This window comes from Botrytis porri, assembly GCF_014898465.1.
Source record: "Botrytis porri strain MUCL 3234 chromosome Unknown BPOR_010, whole genome shotgun sequence".
NCBI lineage: Eukaryota > Fungi > Ascomycota > Leotiomycetes > Helotiales > Sclerotiniaceae > Botrytis > Botrytis porri.
Genome location: NW_024066084.1, coordinates 108,694 through 128,967, shown reverse-complemented (window position 1 = coordinate 128,967; position 20,274 = coordinate 108,694). Strand labels below are relative to the sequence as shown.

General features: G+C 41.3%; 3 protein-coding genes across 3 annotated transcripts; all 3 read left to right on the top strand.

The window, feature by feature from the left end:
• Positions 1–5,234: 5,234 nt before the first annotated feature.
• EAF01_007521 (uncharacterized protein) lies at positions 5,235–7,793 on the top strand (the record flags this gene model as incomplete). Its single annotated transcript, XM_038915777.1, has 2 exons — positions 5,235–5,776; positions 5,843–7,793. The coding sequence occupies 2 exons, from the start codon at positions 5,235–5,237 to the stop codon at positions 7,791–7,793; spliced, it is 2,493 nt and encodes an 830-aa protein (XP_038768248.1).
• Positions 7,794–15,582: 7,789 nt separating this feature from the next.
• On the top strand, positions 15,583–16,612 carry EAF01_007520 (uncharacterized protein; the record flags this gene model as incomplete). Its single annotated transcript, XM_038915776.1, has 2 exons — positions 15,583–15,881; positions 15,943–16,612. The coding sequence occupies 2 exons, from the start codon at positions 15,583–15,585 to the stop codon at positions 16,610–16,612; spliced, it is 969 nt and encodes a 322-aa protein (XP_038768247.1).
• A 2,237-nt stretch (positions 16,613–18,849) lies between these two features.
• EAF01_007519 (uncharacterized protein) lies at positions 18,850–19,710 on the top strand (the record flags this gene model as incomplete). The annotated part of the gene is made up of 1 exon (XM_038915775.1): positions 18,850–19,710. The coding sequence occupies one exon, from the start codon at positions 18,850–18,852 to the stop codon at positions 19,708–19,710; it is 861 nt and encodes a 286-aa protein (XP_038768246.1).
• Positions 19,711–20,274: the final 564 nt, after the last annotated feature.

Below are 20,274 nucleotides of genomic sequence, written 5' to 3'. Positions count from 1 at the left end.
TAAAAAATATATCAATAAGCTAAAAAGGGATTTTTGATGTAAATGAGTAGCCCAAAAGAGGAGTGGTCAGAAAGTAGGGTACCCGACTTAAAATTTAAATCCTTATGCTGAGGGACTTGCTGTCCTTGGGACATTTATTAGGTAGGTGTACATGGAGATGGATATGTACTCATGGGAAAGATGAGGAGATATTAGAAGTATGCTGTGTGTAGTTTATAGATTGTTGTTTAGGGTTTGGAATGAGAGAGGATGAATATGATACATGTTTTTCTTGGCGTAGTCAATTTTGACTCTACCCTAAGGACTATTGAATCCTATACTATTCGTCGAGTAAAGAGTAATCTGCATTCGAAAGAAGGAATGCAGTGTTCCTGCTACGGTTGAACTCTAGTCGGTTAGGCGATATAAGTGTAAGATAGAGTAGGTAGAAAATACAAAGCCAAGTTTGTAGAATCGACAAAGATACTACTCACCTACCTACCCCAGGTTGATCGACAAGCGCTAATACCGATTCGTAGGATCAACCCCATCTCGCTGATCTCTAAATGATACAATGTGCGTCATACGATTGAGGTTCGTGAGGATGGCTATATGGAATTTGTATGTGTAGGAGATTCAAAGCTAGTTTCGTGGGTTGGTGTCAACTTTACATGTGGAAAGAGGGTTCGATTGTAAAGTGGAATGTAGAGATTGATTTGCCTGGGAGAATTTACAATTTGAGATGCATATGGGCTGTTAATGATGGGGAATTGTGCTGTATTCCAGTACTAGATATGGTATTTCTTTCTCATCATGAATCATGTACATTCAGATGCACATTCGGATGGTGAAATGATAGAAGTTTTAGATCTATGATGAGATGGTCTAGCAGATAGCTGGTCTGTAACCATAGGGCCGCATAGCTCGAGGTGCATAGTGATAACATGTGTTGTATTATTGTCCTGAGAAAATATAGGACCATCGAGGAGAAATAAACCTTCCCGTGCATGCCATCGGAATACCGAGTCTGCAACTAGCCGAACTCAAAAAGTCACACACTTCGTGTATATCAAAACTTATATCAAAGATTTCGGACCTTCTCAGCCGGTAAAGTCGGGAGATAATGGTACACGTGAGATTTACAAGATTGGTTTCATACACATCTTCCACTCATTCTTGCATCTTGATTTGATGTTCTTCGTACTAGGTCGACATCAGATGGAAATATTATATGGACTTCCATAACATCGTCATTGCGTAGGTCTTTCAATTCTTTACCCGTGTGAAGGTATAGACTTAGTGTATGCAATAAGGTCTGCCAGCACACAACACATTTGAATACTAGTACCTGGACCTATGTATGGTTCCATGATTTCATTGGTCGAACGAGTCCCGTGATGTAAAATGCATCGGAAGTTTGTTCTGCTGATGCATCGAGTGCATTTCACGCTGCTCAGGCGTAACACCGAAAACGAGGTTCGAAAGATTGGTTCCAACAGTGGAGCAGGTAGATATATGTGAGTTGAGAGAAGATATTTTCCAGGTACCAGGAACAAAGATTATTAGATGGCACCACCGACCTCGGCATGGATGTGTTCAAAAACAAAAGCCAAGAAATATGAGTGGCGGAATTCAAAGTCGATGTTGTGTGACCCAAGGCTTTGGGATTCGGGTCAGTTGATGGGTGGTTTTCATAGAAGGAAAATCATATCCTCACTTACGAGTCATCTTTCCTTCCACCATCATCGTCGTCGTCATCATCATGCGCGGATAAAAAAGTACGCCATTCATGTTCTGCCACTTATTTTTCAAGAATTCCTGTGATTGTTTTTCGTGCCTTGCATTTTGCCGATGCAGAAGTATCTTTTTTGGGTGGTTCCTGAGTGTGGTAGGTAAGGTTAGGTCAATTCGGACCTGGATTCGCATTTGTCTGGGTATGGTCCGGCTAGACGATCAATTATAAAGATCTGCAGGATCGAGTTATGCCTACCAATACCTACGCTGCCTCGCTGCCAAATAGAATTGCTTAGCTGAGGGATATCTTTGTACGAAGAAGATGAGGCTAGATAGTATGAGATGAGTGTACCGGACCGGTGTATGTAGTGGTTGGATGATAGAGTCAGCTTACTATTTTGGCGGGTGGATGTAGTAAATGTAGTAATGTAATGTAGCACCTAGCAATCCATCTTCTTGACAGTACAGTATCGTGGTGTTTTCTTGGCTTCAAAGTTGATTGTTCACTGGCTGATTTATATAACGTGTTGGATGAACGAACACCTTCTTCCTTCTTCCCCAATATATGGATGAACTTGTGATTCGCTCCTCGGTTGATGTTATTGGATCGGAATAATTAACTGCATCGATTGACTCGGTCAACGACTAGACAAGGGGGCCCAAGATTATGTTTTATTCGAATCCCTTTCGACGGTGAGGAAGAATTCAAAGATAATGACTGATAATAAAAGGATCCTCCATTCCAGGACTCTTTGCCCTGCCCTGCCCCGCCCCTCGATTGCTTATCGCAGTTAGTGGCGGCACATTAGCTCACAGGTAGAGAGAGCACAGGGCGTATCGGATAGAAAGTGTCAAGCATCTTGTCAAGCCATGAGATTCAAAGGAGCGAATGAGCAGGAAAGATTACCCACCGAGCCACCGTAGAGTCGAGAAAGAAAGGAATAAGACCCGATCCGATACGATACCGATAGCCCAATATCATAAATATCATTCATGTTCACGAGGCGACTCTCGAGAGTCGGTATACTCGGGATGTTGTGTATGATATATGTTGGTGGCATCACATCTCAGACTACTGTAATATTACACATATTTACACATATTTACACATATTACACATTACATGATGATTAACATGTTACGTGTAATCTATTTGCTGTTAACAAATAGAATTCTTACCAGTATTTTTTTCTCAAGAGGGGTAGAATCGTAGAAGAAACTTATTGAATATACTATTTAATATTGATCCACTTATGAAAATGTAAAACGATGACTTGCAGTGCTTACTGAAATATAATAGGATGCTTGGGTTATGTTAAGCGCATGTGCTGCGGGCTGGAGCGGTTCAGGTAAGGGACAGGAACATGAATTCAAGTTAATCCTCGTCACTTTCAGTGGCTCGAGAGTTGAGTGAAAGTTTTGAAGATGCAAGATGGGTTGGTTGTAAAGTGGAAAAAAAAAAGTGTACCGTTCCTGAAAATATGGGTTTCCCGCTGTCATCTTGTCATCTTGTTAGGTCCTCCTTATATTCATTCATCCGTACGCCCATTTATTCCTTGATTCATTTATCCAAATCAATGTTCATACGAGTATTCCGGACCGGACTTTGGTTCCATCTTAATAGCCAGCTTCGTACCAGCTCATAAGCCATCAAATGATATACATGTAGACATTGTTCAGCTGTGGGTAGACTAAGAGAATAGGAATACCATACCCACCTAGTACGTGAGACTGAATGAAAATGGGACTGGTCGGAATGAAGGGGGGTATGCGTCTATCGATTTCTTCTGCCGAGAAGTTATTTTGGTATTCCGATTTGGAAAGGTAAATGTGTGTTGCGTGTCTATAACCGGAAATCCAGTCAATTTCTTTGTATCAAAGACAGACTTTGACTAACTCTCATACCGATGATTTCCTTTATTCTACTCCTCATTATTCGGTAACTTTTCCCTTCGTACCTTTTGTACCTTTTCGTGCCTTGTGGTAGACCACTTGGAATTCGCTTATCGTTACGCTACCATAAGGTTATTGGTTTAACTATGACAGCTTGAGAGAGCTTGAGACGGAAATTTATGATACTTTACCAGCTTCCCTGCTTAGATGAAATACTAACATTGGGTATAATAATAGGTGAGGAAACTAAAAAGATTCCTTTGAATAAAACTCTCCATTGTCTGCCTCCCTCCCTCTCTCTTCCTCTTCCTCTTCCTCTTCCTGACATAAAAGTAATCGTGCCTGGACTCATCCCACCTATCGATACTTTTTTTTATAGCTACGAGACCGATCTAATTTTCATGGTGATATAATATAACATATGATATATAATATATTAATGAAATGCTATGAAAGCTAGAGAGTTGAGTGGATATAGATAAAAATCCTTTGTACCCTCATACCTTACACTTACACACACTTATACACCCCTTCTCATACAATTTTATTCAGTCAGAAAATCTTTCGAATCTTCCAAATCTATCAAGTCGTCAAGGTATATCTTGTTCAGGTGTTCGTCTTGTCCTAACCCGAATCCTTCCTTTCGTGAAACACTCAAGGCTAGCTACCCGGCTACTCGAGTCGAGCTATTCTTCTACCCCTTCATTTGCTTCTGCCACAGCCAACAAGCAAGCAAGCAAGCAAGCAAGCAAGCAAGCAAACTTCGAACGAAAGACCATCAACTACAATCCACGCACATAATCAATCTTCATAATATCTCCAAACTATAACATACATAATAGCCATACAAAAGTTTTACCTTATCGTCCCTCGGAATCTTGGGATCAACTCAAGGTACAAGTCTTGAATCATAGATCCATTCACAACGATATCGAGATCAATTCTTGCAGATCTTATAAAAAGTCGTCTAAAGCGTCTAAAGATTTATAGAAAACAATCCTTGCATCACTCACTACACTATACCGGGTAGCGATAATCTCTCGCAATCAAATCAATTTTTAATCTTTGCGGACGGAAACGAGGCAAAAAGAGGAAAAGAGCAAAAGAGCAACTTTTATTCTCCCGGTCGCATATTATTGTTGTAACCACTACCTACCTAGTATTTCCTTGTCCCCCCCCCGCCATCCTCTTATCGACGACATAATATTATCGCCGTCACTCGGATAACCTCTACCTCTACCTCTACCTCGACCTCGACCTCGACCTCTATAATACTGAACAAGTATTGGGAAAAAAATAAAAGTCTTTCCCAGAAAAAGAAATCCTCGATTGTTAATTCATCGTCCTGTCAACAATACTCTCTTTGATACGGTTGCAGGTCTAGGCTGTGTCGTCTTCATTTCCAGGCTGAAAGAATATCATCGGAGCTGGATTCTTTTGAAACCAAGCCTCTACTTGGGTACCTTTGCCCTGCTTACCACTATCCATAACACACTCTTACTTGTCTTGATGCGGTGACAGAGTTACGATTCATATCGCCTCATCCTTTTCATCCCTTTCACGACCTACTATCGCGAATCACCCCTCTCGTCGAGTCCGTAGTGGTCAGTTCAATATCATCGACCACAATGAGTACCGATCCTCAATCAACTCGGGAGCCAGCATCTGGTCCGAGATCCGGTCCCTCCTTCCCACCTACAAATACCATCCGTACAAATACCCTCAATGGTTCCGAAGTCGAAGGACCATTCAGTGGCCTGAATCCCCAAGAGTCGACGGTTACGACACCTCGACCCAATACCGCACCCAATACCCAACCTCGGCCGATGCATGGATCGGAAGATGCAACAACTCCTACAACAGTCACATTCAGACCGGTCTCAGATGCGCTTGCCAATCAGAGACCTCTTCCACAGGCTCCTTTCGATGTCGCCGCGACCATTCCAGAAACCGTGGCAGGTTTGACAGCCATGAACAGAAATAATTCGACGAGATCAAATAATTCTATCGGTTCTGAAGATGTTGATATGGACAAATCCGATGCTGCTAGTTCCAATGGCAATAGCCCAAGACCGCACAAGAAGAAGAAGAGTCAGAAATTCTATTGCACGGATTATCCGCCATGTAACCTCAACTTTACCAGAACCGAGCATTTGCAGCGTCATATAAGGTAATTCACTACGTTCTGAACCACTCTACAATCACCTCTCATCTACTAACCCTTGGCGTGATGCAGAAAACATACAGGAGAACGTCCTTACGAATGCTTTTGTGGGCGATACTTCTCTCGAAGAGACAATCTACGCCAACATGCCCAAACGGTACATCAAAAGGAGGAAATCCCCCCCGGATCGTTGGCAGCCACTAGCACGAGATTTCCTAGACAGCCTCGTACAGATAGATCTAAGCCTCCTGGCAGACAGAGAGCTGCCACAGTGAGCGAGCAGGTACCTTCATATCGTGGTCATCATCGAAATTCTTACTCCACTTCCAGCATAATGTCGAATATGTCGCACGCATCGAGTTATAGTCAAGCACACAATCTCAGACGTCCGCTCGCTCTACAGATGCCTAGCCCTTTGACAAGACGCCCAAGCTCACCTGGAGGTTATAGTACGCCCACTTCTGCTACTTTTTCAACTGGTCAGAATAGTCCGCGATGGCCAACGCTCGGGTTTCAATCATCTCCCGGGCCAGGCGTGGGTGTACAAATACCAGCTGGTCGCATTTACGACGGACACCACACGCCCGGTCGAAGATTGTCTACACCCTTGGCCGCAAATCCGTTTTCTCCTTCTGGTCCCGCCTCCAACCCTTTTGGCACATCATCAACTTTCTCTGCAGCGGCACCCTACTCGCCAAGTTTGGTTTCAAGCCCTACAAACTCGACATTCAACAATGGGGGGCAATCGATGGCTACCCACCATTTAGATATGGATAACAGAAGGAGAACTTGGCACCAAGGAACCAATGCGGCCACACTAGCATCGTTCACGACAAGACTGCATAGTGTTATGAACGCGAACCACTATGCTGATGGTCCTATACCTGAGCCCGCCGCAATTCTTCGCAGTAATGCTCCTCCACAAGAACATGCAAGGCTTCCTGGTATCTCAAGCTTGTTGCCTGGTAGAGGAGAATCTCCTCCGCCTCGCCGTACTCGAGATCAAATGATGATTGATAGACCACACTCTTACCATCAGCCGAGCCTTAGTATGACTGAACGTCCAAGAGAAAATCTTGTGGATAGACTAGCGTCCTATTATCAGCCGATCTCTGACATGGCAAACCGTGGCCCAAGTCAGAGAATGATCGATAGACCGCCTTACTACCAGGCCAACACTCCCATGGCTGATGACCCTCGTCCGAGTCAAATGATGAACGATAGATCAAATTCTTACAACCAGCCAAACTCGATTGTGCCTGAACGTCGTCCAAGTCAAATCATGACTGATAGATCAAGCTCTTATTATCAACCAAGACATTCTATATCAGAATCAGTACCCTATTCCAACCCAAGACCAATGCCTTCCAGGGACCGACCTCTTAGCTCTCACCTTGATCGACAATTTACCCAATTGGAAATTCAAGGCCCATCACATGCGGATGCTGCAAGCTGGGCTAATGAGACAGCTCGTGCTGTTCATGCAACTGCACAGCAATCACAGGCCAATCAACCAAGAGTAACGTTTGAGCAGCCAGCACTTGGTCCTCGAACAGGGGCATCTTCGTCTTACCACCACAAGCACACCGCTAGCTTACCTGTAAACATGCACAGATCAAACAGACGGGATGGATGGTACAATGGTCCAGTAGTATACCAACAGACTTCTGACAATAGATTCCAAGGGACCTCCCCGGAAGGATCAACCGGCTCTGAAGGTGCAGCGCCTATAACTCCACAAAGTGCCACAGCGACAGATTATAATCCTGCTGTCGTGCGATCAAATGGGTACCACGAGGAACCTTCTCGGACCATTCATCCCCAACAACCCGCTGTCCACCAATACCACACAATATCAAATGGCAATGAACATTCTTATACACATAAGCCCCCTACGTCAACTCAAACTATGTATCCGCAAGTCCCTCAGTCATCTTCGCAACACTATCGCACTGAAGGATTGGACGCTCTGGCAGCAGCCGCAACAAGTGGTCAGATCAGTGTACACAACGACGCATTTTGAAGGATTGATTTCGTTGGTTCATACCTTTTGTGTAAATATTACACCTCGAGTCACTTTCTTTAACGATACCCGACTTACATTCTATTTGCAAGAATGTCACGAATTCATGAAACAAGACAGATTTACTTTTTTATCACGATTTTTCTCTTTGTTTTCTGCGACTGCTGGGAAAGGGACATTGTGATTTACCAGCGTTGGTGTTTAGGTTTTTGGCATTATTAACTTTTTTTTGACATTATTAACTTTCAAGCTTCATTCACTTGTTCACGACATTCGATATTGTGTTATCTACCGTAGATCTCATGTATCGGGGCTAGTACCTGATTGTGTCATAATGTTTTCGTCACATCCGATATTGTCGACCACTTATTACACAGTGCATTGATATCCTATACGTACCTTCGATTTTCTTGAATGACTTGGAGGAAGCTTGAACCCGAGTTGACATCCAATTTCCTTTGTGTTCAGGTCTGATATTTGGGTAGCGTTTGGGTGGGATTACTTTGGATTGATTATCATGATTTAGCGTACCTGGGAGGGTTTCTATTGTCATTTCTAGCGTCAGGACAAGGCGGTACTCTACTTGGGATTTTCTAAACGGGCGGCATGCTTGGCTATGACTTGGCTATGAGATTTGCACTGTTGATACCTCTATACCCAAATGCTATTCAAACATTTTCTCAAGGCATTTTTGGCTATTTTCTTTAGAATTTCTGGTTCTAGATGTGTGTGTGTATGTGTGCTTCTTAATTTTTGTGAGTGGCAGATTTCATGTTTGGATCTGGGGGAGGAGGGTGATTTTTAGGGAGGATGGTGGGATGATGTCATGGGGTTTGGGATGGGATTTAGTGGGGTGAACGAGTTGGCTGGTGGGCGTCTGGTTAGTCGGGTTAGTATGCGTGCATCTTCCTGAGGTGGTGGTGGTACATCTTTGCTTGTATTTTCGTATCTAAGCAGGGGGATCTTTTGGTATGTTATGTTATGTGTGGCCTCGAGATTTGAGGATCTGAGAATGTGGGGCTTGATTCTTGGACCTTTGGATTTTTTGATCTGGGGAGCGAGGAAAGGAGGTTGGTTGGTTGGGTGAGTTGGGGTGTGGTTTGGCTGGGGAGAAGCTTGGAGGATTGGGGATGAATTGAAGGCTGGAGGTATGGATGGTTGAAGATGGATGGTGGGTTTGTGGGTTGGAGGGTAGTGTGCATTTATGCATGCATGTAGGGTAGTTCGTCGGTCGGATGGTGTGGAATGGGCTGGGATGGGCTGGCCGAGATGTAGTTGAATGATTGGATGAGGGAATAGCAGAGTAGAATAGAAGAGCGGGATATCTCTGGGGGGTAGGGGATGGGATGGAAGGGGACGAAAGGGGTTTGGAGGTGGGTGTTAAATTAGTTTAACTTGATTTAGCTTGATTTAGCTTGGTTTCACAACGTCAGTCAGGTAACTTGACTTCTTCATGGGACTTGTGCATAATGTGATTATTATCTTTTTTTCTTTGTATTTGTATGGATATATGTAGGGTTGATTTGCAGCTCGGGTAGGTAGGCATGTAGGGTCGACAGGTTTTGATGGGCTTGATAGGTAGGTAGGTAGGTAGGTAGCTGAGTATGTAGCTAGATAGTTAATAAATAGATATATACCTAGACCTCACCTGGGAAAGTTGGAAATTCATCTTGTCTTGTGTTGTTTTGCCTTGTATTTTCGGGGAAATAGGAGATGGGAGATGGGAGGATGGGGGAAGAGAGAGAGAGTCTGTGTGTGTGAGTGTGTGGTGGTTTCTGTGTTGGAGTATTTTGTAGATAGATGGAATGGGGTTGTTGATGTATGTAAGACTTACTATGTGGATCTATGTACGCTCACCTCTCTCTTGCCTGGTATTTATCTTCTGCTTACTCCGTACCTAGGTAGAAGAATGAAAGAATGAAAGAATGAGAGAAAGAATGAAAGATTTTGTGCATATGTGCATATGTGTGTATGTGCATAGATGTATATTTTTTTATAGCTAGCTCTAAAGTTTTTGTGCTTTGTGGATACGCTTGATGGATATAAATAGGTATGTGTATGTATGTATGTATGTGTACATCCCAACCTCGCTGTTTTTACTTTTTTGATTTTGGGGAACGGGGGGCGGGGGAGGGGTTCTTGCTTTGCGATTGCGGGTTTTGCGATTGCGATTGCGATTGTGATTGCGGGTTGTGGGGTTTGTGAGGGGGGAGGATTAAAAGGGAGGAGGGGGATGGATGCGGATGGGGATGGGATGGAGAATGAGGGGCTATGGCGTAGATGGAGAGTTGGGGGTAGGTGGGTAGGTGTTGGATGGGATGGAAGAAGGTGAGATGGTGAGATGGTGAGGGGATGTGGGATGTGAAATGTGAAATGAAAGATTGATGGAGGGGAGATGGATTGGAAATCGAGGGGGATTGGAGATGGGGATTGAGATGGAGATATTAAAAGTGGGAATTGGGTTAGAAATGGGGGTTGAAAACTCGGGATAGAGATCTTGAGGATGGATGGGATGAGATGCTGAGATGCTGAGACCATGCTGTGGGATGGTGGATGGTAGGTGGTAGGTGGTAGGTGGTAGGTGGTAGGTGTATGGTGAATTGGTAAGTTGGCTGATGGAGAGATCTCTGGATGTAGGTATGTATATTGCTATACTATCGATATTACTATGTTGATAGTATGCCGTTACTATGCCACCACTACGCGAACAGGTGGCTGAGGTGGGCTAGCTAGAACATGAGCCTTGAGGTGCACAGGCTTATGTTCCTAGTTTCAGATTTTCTTATTTCCCCATTTCCTTGATTTAAAGATTTAGAGATTATAGATTTAAGCTTCATTACGCAAAAGGAGGTACGAGGAGATACGAGGAGGTGGGGGGAGTTTAGAAAGATAGATCGATAGATGGATAGATGGTTGGTTGTGAGAGGATATGTTTCAGATTTGTAGGGGTACGTGGGCGTGTGTATTTATGTACGAGGGGTACGTGGGTTCAGGTTTGGGTCTGAGTAGAGTGGATTTGATTGGTGGGGTGTGAGGGGCGTGAAGGGCATGAGGGGCGTGAGGGGCATGAGGGGCATGAGGGGAGGGTGGAGAGTGGAGAGTGGGAGGGACAGTGAAGGTGAGAGTGGAGAGGGTGTGAAGATGTGAAGGCATGAGGGGGCGTGGTGAGTTGGAATTCGATGAACTTGGCCAGGGGTAGGTGTATGTGAGGGATGTGAGAGAGTGTGCGAGAGGTTTGTGTTTAGGGTTGAGGTTGAGGTTGAGGGTGAGAGGAAGGAAATGACGAAGTGAGGAAGTGAAGAAACGAGTAGATAAGTCTGAGATGGAATGCGTAGAGAAAGGGAATGATGTGGAAAATAGGAAATAGAAAAGGGGGTTAGAAATGGAGGGGTTAAATATGAGGACTCAGGATTGGGAATGAATGAAGCTTAAAGAATGAAGCTTTATTGTATAATGAGATAAATAGGTAGGTGGGAGAATGCATGCTTGGTGATTTTTGTCCTCGTGCATCTCCATCTCCATCTATATCTATGTATAGAGAATAATAGATAAACGAATAGAGATGGGAATCATATATGAGGCTTTTGGTATGAAGATCCATAATGAGATGAATGGACAGAGACATGATCGCTTTTATGCATCCATGGAATCTCAATCGAATCGCGTTTATAACTTATTAGCTTATGTATGATCAAACTCCGACTCAATGGCGGAGCTACATATTTAGCTATAAGTAGGTAAGTAATAAGTAGGTACTTGGAAAACTGGGTAGTGGGATACACCATTCGATCCATATACTAGAAATTCCAGTCCAAGATTCATTATCTTGATATGTATTATACATATGATAAAACAGGACTGCGGGAAAGCTAACATGTAATAGGATAAGATTCTGTCCAAGAGGATTCGCCCCAGATACGAACTTCAGAATTAGGGTAAAGGAAAGAGAAGAGAGGTAGATTGGCTCATTTGATGGGATGGGGTGAGATCGGAGTCGGGATGTATACTTATCTGTGCTTTATGCAGAGAAGTGGAGATGGAGATGAGATGAGCTGAGTGGGTTGGTATGCTTTCGTTATGTGGATTTAGAAGGATGAGAAGGGAAGGAAAGGAGGGGTAAGTGGGTATGTATGTGGGTATGAGAATGATGGCGATCTTTTGCTTTCTTGAGGGATTGGGAGTTTAAAGGGTTGGGTGTGGGAGGGTGTGAAAGGAAGTTGGATGGTTGGATACACTTCAATATGATACGACACATGATGAGAAACAGAAACTGGGACTTATCTCGTTGAAACTTGATGTCAATATATATCTCTTTGATGGGCGGGAGTGGGATGGGATAATAATTTTAATACGAGGAGATGTGGATATTTACGATGCTGCATATGGACATTTTGCGGATGGAAGAATGTCTATGTGTGTATGTAGGTATGCAGGTATGAATGCTTGGGTGCATTGGGACCACGAGATGAGAGCGTGTTGAGGTGAGGTTGTATTTTGGCTTGAGTTTGCATGTTGGTATGGGTATGGTGCATGATAGATGCGGTCAGCAGGAGAATACTCTTGATGTTGATGGAGTGGTGGAGAGGGTATTGGAAGAGGTGGTTATATCGAAGTTGGAAATTCTAGCTTTGATTGGTGTAGGGAGAATGAGGTTTTAGACTGGGCTCTAAGTGAGATCGAAGTGTAGGGCATTTCTTACCAAGGGGTTTGGGATGGAAGGGAGTGATGCTATAATGGGTCTTATTGTCTTTTATATCAGACTACGGCTGGTGATTTCGTGACTTGGTAAGTAAAGATTAGCGAGGAGAAGTAATGCCATTGTATTGTATTAATTCAAACGGGTAGAGTGTTCTAAACTGTCTCAATGTTTGTTACAGATTTGAACAACCAGGGTTGATTAGTTGTTGGACTATTATCTGGAAAACTAAATGATCTGAATGACATGAAAAAGTGGAAGAATGCAGTATGTACCAACCGAGGTACTAAGCTAATGATGATAGGAATTACTCTCAAAATCACAATATAGGTATTGTTCACGATACTAGTTGAGTGGATTATAGATTTAAATTCAAGATATAGTAAAAAAAAAGATGTTATGAAGTAACTCATCTCTCAAATATCTCAAGTTTAACCTCTAGCATTATCTCAACTCTTCTTTCTCTTCAATCTCACTATTCTCTCCTTTTTTTATCACTTCCCTGAACATCTGCAAAGGCCTTATTATCATTATCCATCCACTCAGCTTTCCACTCAGCATGGCATTCCACTTTCTTACCATCGTTCTTGGTTTTGAAGATATCTGAGAATGTGGGTGTGGATGGAGTCGACATTTTGGAGCTGAGATGAAGAGAGTTTGTTTTTCCAGCTTTTGAACGGACGTGAGGTTTTTACAGATGTGCTGTGTAATTTGAGGTTGGATTTTGTATCGTCGTCCTCGTTGTTATCTCCATCCTTTTCATCTCCATTGTCTTCGTCTTCGTTTCCGTCACTTTCACCCCCATGATCTCCATCCTCGTCCCCATCACTTCCATCATCCCTATCGTTCTCATCGCCCCCTTCATATCCACCCCAATATCTCGCTTCACCCCACCACTTACACCTCTCTCATGTCCCTTCATCAACCCACGTATCCTCATCTACCCTCACCTCTCCTTCCGGTACAATCATACTTTCATTTTCCTTCGATCCAAGAATCACAATTCCATCTTTATAAACTGGAAACTCTGGTCCAATTAGCCCACGGTCTGGATCTCCTTCTTTCACAAATCCAAAAATATAAGCTTGAAGTGTTTGTGCGACAATTTCGGTAGATGGAAGGACTTTTCCCGTGTTATCTTGTTACATATTATATTTAAATAGCATCTGTAGAAATAAGATAATCCTATTTGAATATACAATGAATATTATACTCAAAGCTTGATATACGTCATCGTTTTGTTATAGTATACTATTGCCTATATTGATTCAGATTGAACAAAGGATGCTGTCCACTAGTTGCGTTGTACACTTTAGGGCTTATTAATAATATAGACCCAAGTCACATGAAACCAAATCCATTTGAAGACGTTCCTCTTGGTTGGGAGAGCGAGGATTGTTCGTTGTCGGATGTAGTTGTGCCAGAGGGAATGGTTGAGGCGGTGGAGGAAGATGATAATTTCGTCCCTTGTGAGTACTATTATCATATGATACTAATGAATGAAGAAACTGATAAATAAATAATATAGTACCAGTAATGGTCTGGATACATGGAGGAGGTTTATTCTTGGACACAAGAATCAAGCTGGAAGTCCATATGTTTTTTTCAATGCCTCCATTTATACCAGATAGGCTGCGCACAAATTATCTATACCCATGGATTATCTGTTAAAGGTTTTACTCACTCCATGGATTATTTATTAAAACTTTAAAATTATTTATTCCATACAAATAATTCATTTATTTATAAATAAATAGATTATCTACGGATATATGGGTTATCTATAAATAATTTGCGGATTATCTGTAAATAATTTATGGATATATAGATTCTCTGCTTTTTTCGCTTAAAATATGAAGCTATTTTTAGATTTATATTAATTTTTATATTAATTATAAAATTATATTAATATTATAAAAGATTATAAATAATTATATAATATACGGGTAGGTAAATATCCGTAAATAATTTGTATCTACCTTACAGGTTATTCATTCAGATTTTTGAATTATTCGCCTTACAATGAATAATTTGTGAGTTACCCATTAAGGCCATTATTCGCCCCGCGGGTACCCGTTGTGCAGTCTAATACTAGATAGTGCAGCTTTCCATGATAGCATTATATTCGATTTTCTCCCTCCCTTCAACGTTTGCTCACAGCTAACATTCAACCCAAGGTAACGTTAAATTGCCGTCTTGGTGCCTTCGGTTTCCTCTTCAACCCCGAAAACTCGACCGAACCCCTAAACGCTGGCTCATCAATTTGAAGTTGCCATCTTCCTAGGTCAGCACCTTCCACCTCGACTCAACATATCGACGACAATCAGATATCTCGGTTGTCGTTCTAATTATGTAAAGGGGGTGTTATACATGAAAGTTTCTGTTGTCATTATTCACAATGTTAGCAGCGTGACGATAGACTACAAATGGAGACTTGACGCTATCGAAACGTTTGATGACGGATAGATAACTTAGATGAAGAAAACGATGATTATCAGAGTGATGGCAGCAGTATTAGTTGTAAAGATAGCAATAACGAGATGAGATTACGAGTGTTGCTAGCAGTAATGCACTCCGCAAAAAACCACCACCCGATCTGTAATCATCTGCTCGTCATTATCTATCTGTGGATCATCCGCTCGTCATTGCCTACCTGTGAATCATCAGTCACACGACTAGTGTGGAGAAACTATGTAGACAAGATTCCCCCCCAAAAAATCCAAACTGTCCTATATAAGAGGTCTACATTCCCCCGAAGAGTGTGCTCAAACCCCTTCAACATCATTACTGCCACGTTCAAAGTCTCACACATTCCCACATAAACAAAATGTCTACATCAAGAGACTCTTCACCTTCTCAACATCTTCCCGAGTCTTAACATCACTTCCGGCTCAAGAGAACCAGTCATACATCCTAGACGTAGCTTCTGCTTCGAAGGCACTTTTAGTCGAGGTTGGCCTCCATCTTTCAGCAGGGGTAGAAGTCCACCACGAGCATCTTCTCCATCTCGGTAGATACTCTCTTATTATCTTCATTGCAGCTTGAGACTAACGATGTATATTTAATAAACCATCCCTTCCATTTGCATTGAGAATGTCTAATGAATATCGAGTGTACCCAGATAATTGGCGGAATGACATCACCGTCAAAGACGAATCGGCAGATGTTTCAGCTGCTTTCGACACGAATCGAGCTTTTATAGAGGATATATCCTCGATTATGCGCTCTAAAACCGCTACGGCTGATCAAATGGAAGATCAAATGCAAGAGGAGATGGTTAAGGTAATCTTCGGCTCGAATAACATCGAGCGGGTCGGCCTTGGATATGATGAGACCTTTCGATTGTGTTTGGCAGTTTTCCGAGGAGAGTGCATCACTCCGTATCCTGCACGGTTAGTCAATCTATTGCGCTTCATCGTGAATCTTTGATCCTGATGCTAACATACCTTGTAGTTCTATAGAATATCAGTCCAAGCTCGAGGAACTCGTGAAGAAGGACCTCAACCTGGGGGAATCCGCCATTGTTCGAGGCCGACGTGAAGTTGTTCAACACGCTGCTGCATTCCAGCATCTCCTCGAGGCCTTCGTGAAGTTCGACCAACCTATCACCGAGGGCTTGATCAAAGAAACTCACCGAATCCTCACCACTGGGCTCAGCGGTACCAATTCCGGTCACTTCGATTACCAAGACTTTGGAGGAAAGTATAGAAAAGCAGGCGAGTCAGCCTTCGGAGGATCCCATGAGTTTGCAAAGCCCTCAGAGATTCCCAAAGCAATGAATTCTTTGGTGCAAAATCTCGCTAACGATATCGAAACCATTGAGACTACTCGGAACATCGATCCCTTTATGCTCGCCGCGAGTTACTGCGATCGATTTGTGAACATTCACCCCTTCAGAGATGGCAACGGACGAATGTGCCGAATGATACTCAATGCGATCCTCGTGAAGTATTCTGGAATTGTAGTAGCTTTAGGAGGAAAGGACCAAGATCGAGATGAGTATCTTTTGATTGCTCAGGAGAGCGCAAAGGTGGGGGGACATGCAGGTCAGCTCGCTAAATTGGTCTTAGATTCGGCTCAAGGAACTCTCAAGAAGCTGAAGAACAAGTTGAGCAGGCGTTGAGTATTTTTCTTTTCCCTTGGTGCAACTATCTTCTACCAATTTGAGGCATATCTTTTTACTAGTCTATGATATTTGCAAGGACAATTTAAACGAAGCTTTATAGTAGTTTACCGGAATTGAAAGGTGAAGATGTGAATTACATTTTTACAGGCTTGTTTCCTTTGGAAGACGAAAACGCAGGGGTTCTGGATAAATTACTCAGAAGTGCGAATGCAATGGCGGAATTGAGCACGATTTGTAATGCGGTGTTTTTACTTGATACTTTTGGGAATGAGGAGAGTTATAAGTATATTTTCGCAGTAGAACCAGGTGTCCATGGACAGGATGTTGGGTTTTCGGTTAGTAGATTCGTTCTTGGTATTCTATCTTTCCGTTTCGAATATTCTAACTATATAAAAGTTCTATCAAAAACCACCTTTCGAACCAACAGATATATATATATATAACTTTAAGATATTAAGAAGATTTCATTCTTATTAAAATACAGATTTATATAAGATATTACTTGAAAAAATATTAAATTTGTAAAATATTAAAAACAGTATTTAAGATATAAATTCATTCAAATAAATCCTAATTATTTATTTTAATTCTTGAACTTTCATTTATCTTTATTTATAATTACGGTTCTAATTTTAATGACTTAATTTTTCAATAATAAGAATGTATAATAAAATTACTGAATATTAATAATTTAAATTAAATGAATATGTATCAATATAAAAACATAATTTTTTATTAGAGTCTAATGATAATCTTAACTTTTGAATAATGTAGTATATTCTATATTATTAAAAATATAAGTAATATATAATGTGAGATTCTATAATAAGTATACTAAATCACTTATTAATATCTTACTAATCAAGCTATATATGAATTAATAATATATGTATAATATGATTTTATATTATAGAATTATATTATTATATTATAATATAGCTATATCTCTTATCAAATTGATTTATAATGAAATAGAATGAGATGGAATCATATGGAAGATTGTTAATAAATTGATTAAATTGATTAGTTGTATTTTTCTTTTATAATATAAAATGATTCTATAAGATTCGATTTAAATCGATCTTATTTATAAGTATAAAAACTACTAGAATTTCATTATAAACTATATAAACCTGGGATATTCTTTAAAGAAAACCTAGAAAAAGCAAGCAAATTCAGCTCAATCAAGCTCTCTCTTATAATTTGTCTTCAATTCAACTCTTATATTATATTCGATTTGTCCCTCAAGCTAAAGTGACTAAGTCTTTCACTATTACTAAAATATTATTATTATTATTATATTCTAGAAAACTACCTCCAACATATAATATCACCAAGATAAAAATTAATAACTCTTATAAAATTTTATAATAACTTGATCATAAATAAATCCATCATGAGAATTAATGATATTAAACAAGTCGTTAAATGATCTTCAACGATACTACTATTTCAACAATTGATTCTCTCAACTGACTTGAAACAATCAGATTATTAAAGGGCTTTGTTAGTAGTCAATTCAGGTCTGTTTTTTCGCCTACGAATAGATTGTAAAAACTACAAGGCCAGCTCCGATATCTTGAGAATTGTTGTAACGATTCATGAAAGATTGAACAATGAAAAGATGGGTTGTAATATCAAGCAATTCAATACTGAAGTTATGACAAATATTGAAGTTGAGAAGTGTCCCATGACACTGGTGAAGGTCAGCATGAAGCAAGACATGCCCCGCAAATCATTCCCTATACTAAAGTCAAGTCTTGCTTTCTAGTACCACAAGACTGAGATTTAAATTACACTGGTTCGCTTAACAGTAGATGGTACACCTAGCGAGACAACTTGTCACCCGAGACAATGTAACGTGAGTCTGGTGGTTGCTAGAAACTTTGGCGACGTATTGGTGAAAAGTTCTGTATGATCACGTGATTGATAGCACCGCCTAGCGAGCTAGTCTAGGGCTCAGCTTTACCACTAATGCTGCGGAGCTCCACCATGTAGCCCACATATCCTTGAAATTCTGTAATTGGGTAATCCTATATATATAGTCTACTCTAGCTCCATGCACAGATATAATAATAGATAGAACCCCTCACCTTTCTTTCTTTCCCGTCATCCCTGCACATTCAATTCTATAGTATCATTTCGAATCCACGAATTTATTATTTGGAATAACTCTCAAATTGTAATTATAATCAGACTACACTATTAACAATTACAATATTACAATGATCAACATGGCAAGAACTCAAGCAACAAGTTTTATCGTGTTATCTGACACACACGATTACCAATTTGGCGATAACGCCTCGAGCAAATTGCAGCTTCCAGTCCCAAAAGTTGATGTTCTTCTCCACTGTGGAGATTTAACACAAGTTGGAGGTGTTCCCGCCTTCAAAAAAGCACTGAAAATGCTCAGCAACTTTGACGCAGAGCTTAAACTAGTTATCGCAGGAAATCATGATTTGGAGCTTGATGGAGGATGGTGCAAAGCACACCTCGAGGAAGACGAGGACTATCTTGATGACCATGCACGGGCCATGGAGGTAATGAAGGGGGAATTAGCGAAAGAAGCAGGTGTCACTTATTTAGAGGAAGGAACGCACACTTTCAATCTTAAAAGTGGTGCAACATTTAAGATATATGCTTCTCCATACCAACCCGAATTTCACGATTACGCCTTCCCTTATAAACGCAACGAAGATCGATTCAATTCATCTGGGGAAACTGCAGAGGGCGTAACTTCCATTGCTGAAAATTCTATCCCAGCTGATGTGGATATTGTTATGACCCACGGACCACCAAAGGGCTTTCGTGACGAGAACCTGGGCTGCGAGAATACCCTTCGCGCTGTCCAACGTGCGAAGCCTTTGATGCATTGCTTTGGTCGTATCCATGAGGGGTATGGTGCCAATAGAATCGTGTGGAATGGTGAGAAGAAAGCAGAGGATGACCTGGTTAACAAGTATCCGCAGGCTATGGATTTGCATATTGAGTCTGGCAAAGAAACTCTGATGGTTAATGCGGCGATTCTGGATGGAGAACATCAGCCTACCAATGCTCCCTGGATCATCAACTTGGACTTGCCTTCGTCATAGGCAAACGTCTTCCATTTTTAAGGAAATTTACAGGATTTCCCACAGTCCAGATTGTAATTTAACAATATAAGGGTTTGAATATCTAAAAGCAATTAGAAATGTGAAAGTAGTTCAATGTTCTAATCAATTCTGATGTCTCAAATGACTTGATCATTTCATTGGTTTGGAGATCTAATAATCTTCATTGTTGAATTGAAGTCTAGACAATTCAACCCTCTGACTTAAAAAACAACTGGTGTGACTCAAGCCACGCAACAAAAACCATTATTTTAGCCCTACGAATAAATTAGCCCTGTTTGTTTCGCAATCCGAAATTACCCAACTCACTTCTCTAATGTCTGGAATCTTGTGGGACAATGATCACATATCTTGCTTCGTGCCGAGGTTGTACTACGATTGTTCTTTATATGCAGACTGAGTGCTTCTTATGTACCCTGATGAACTCTGCTTCCGTCATTTTCAGGGTTGTCAAAACCAAAATGATTGGAAAGATCAATTGCCTACTCCAAGAGACGGCGTTAAAACCTTGACAAAGATCAGACCTAAATGAACAAAGAAGATAGT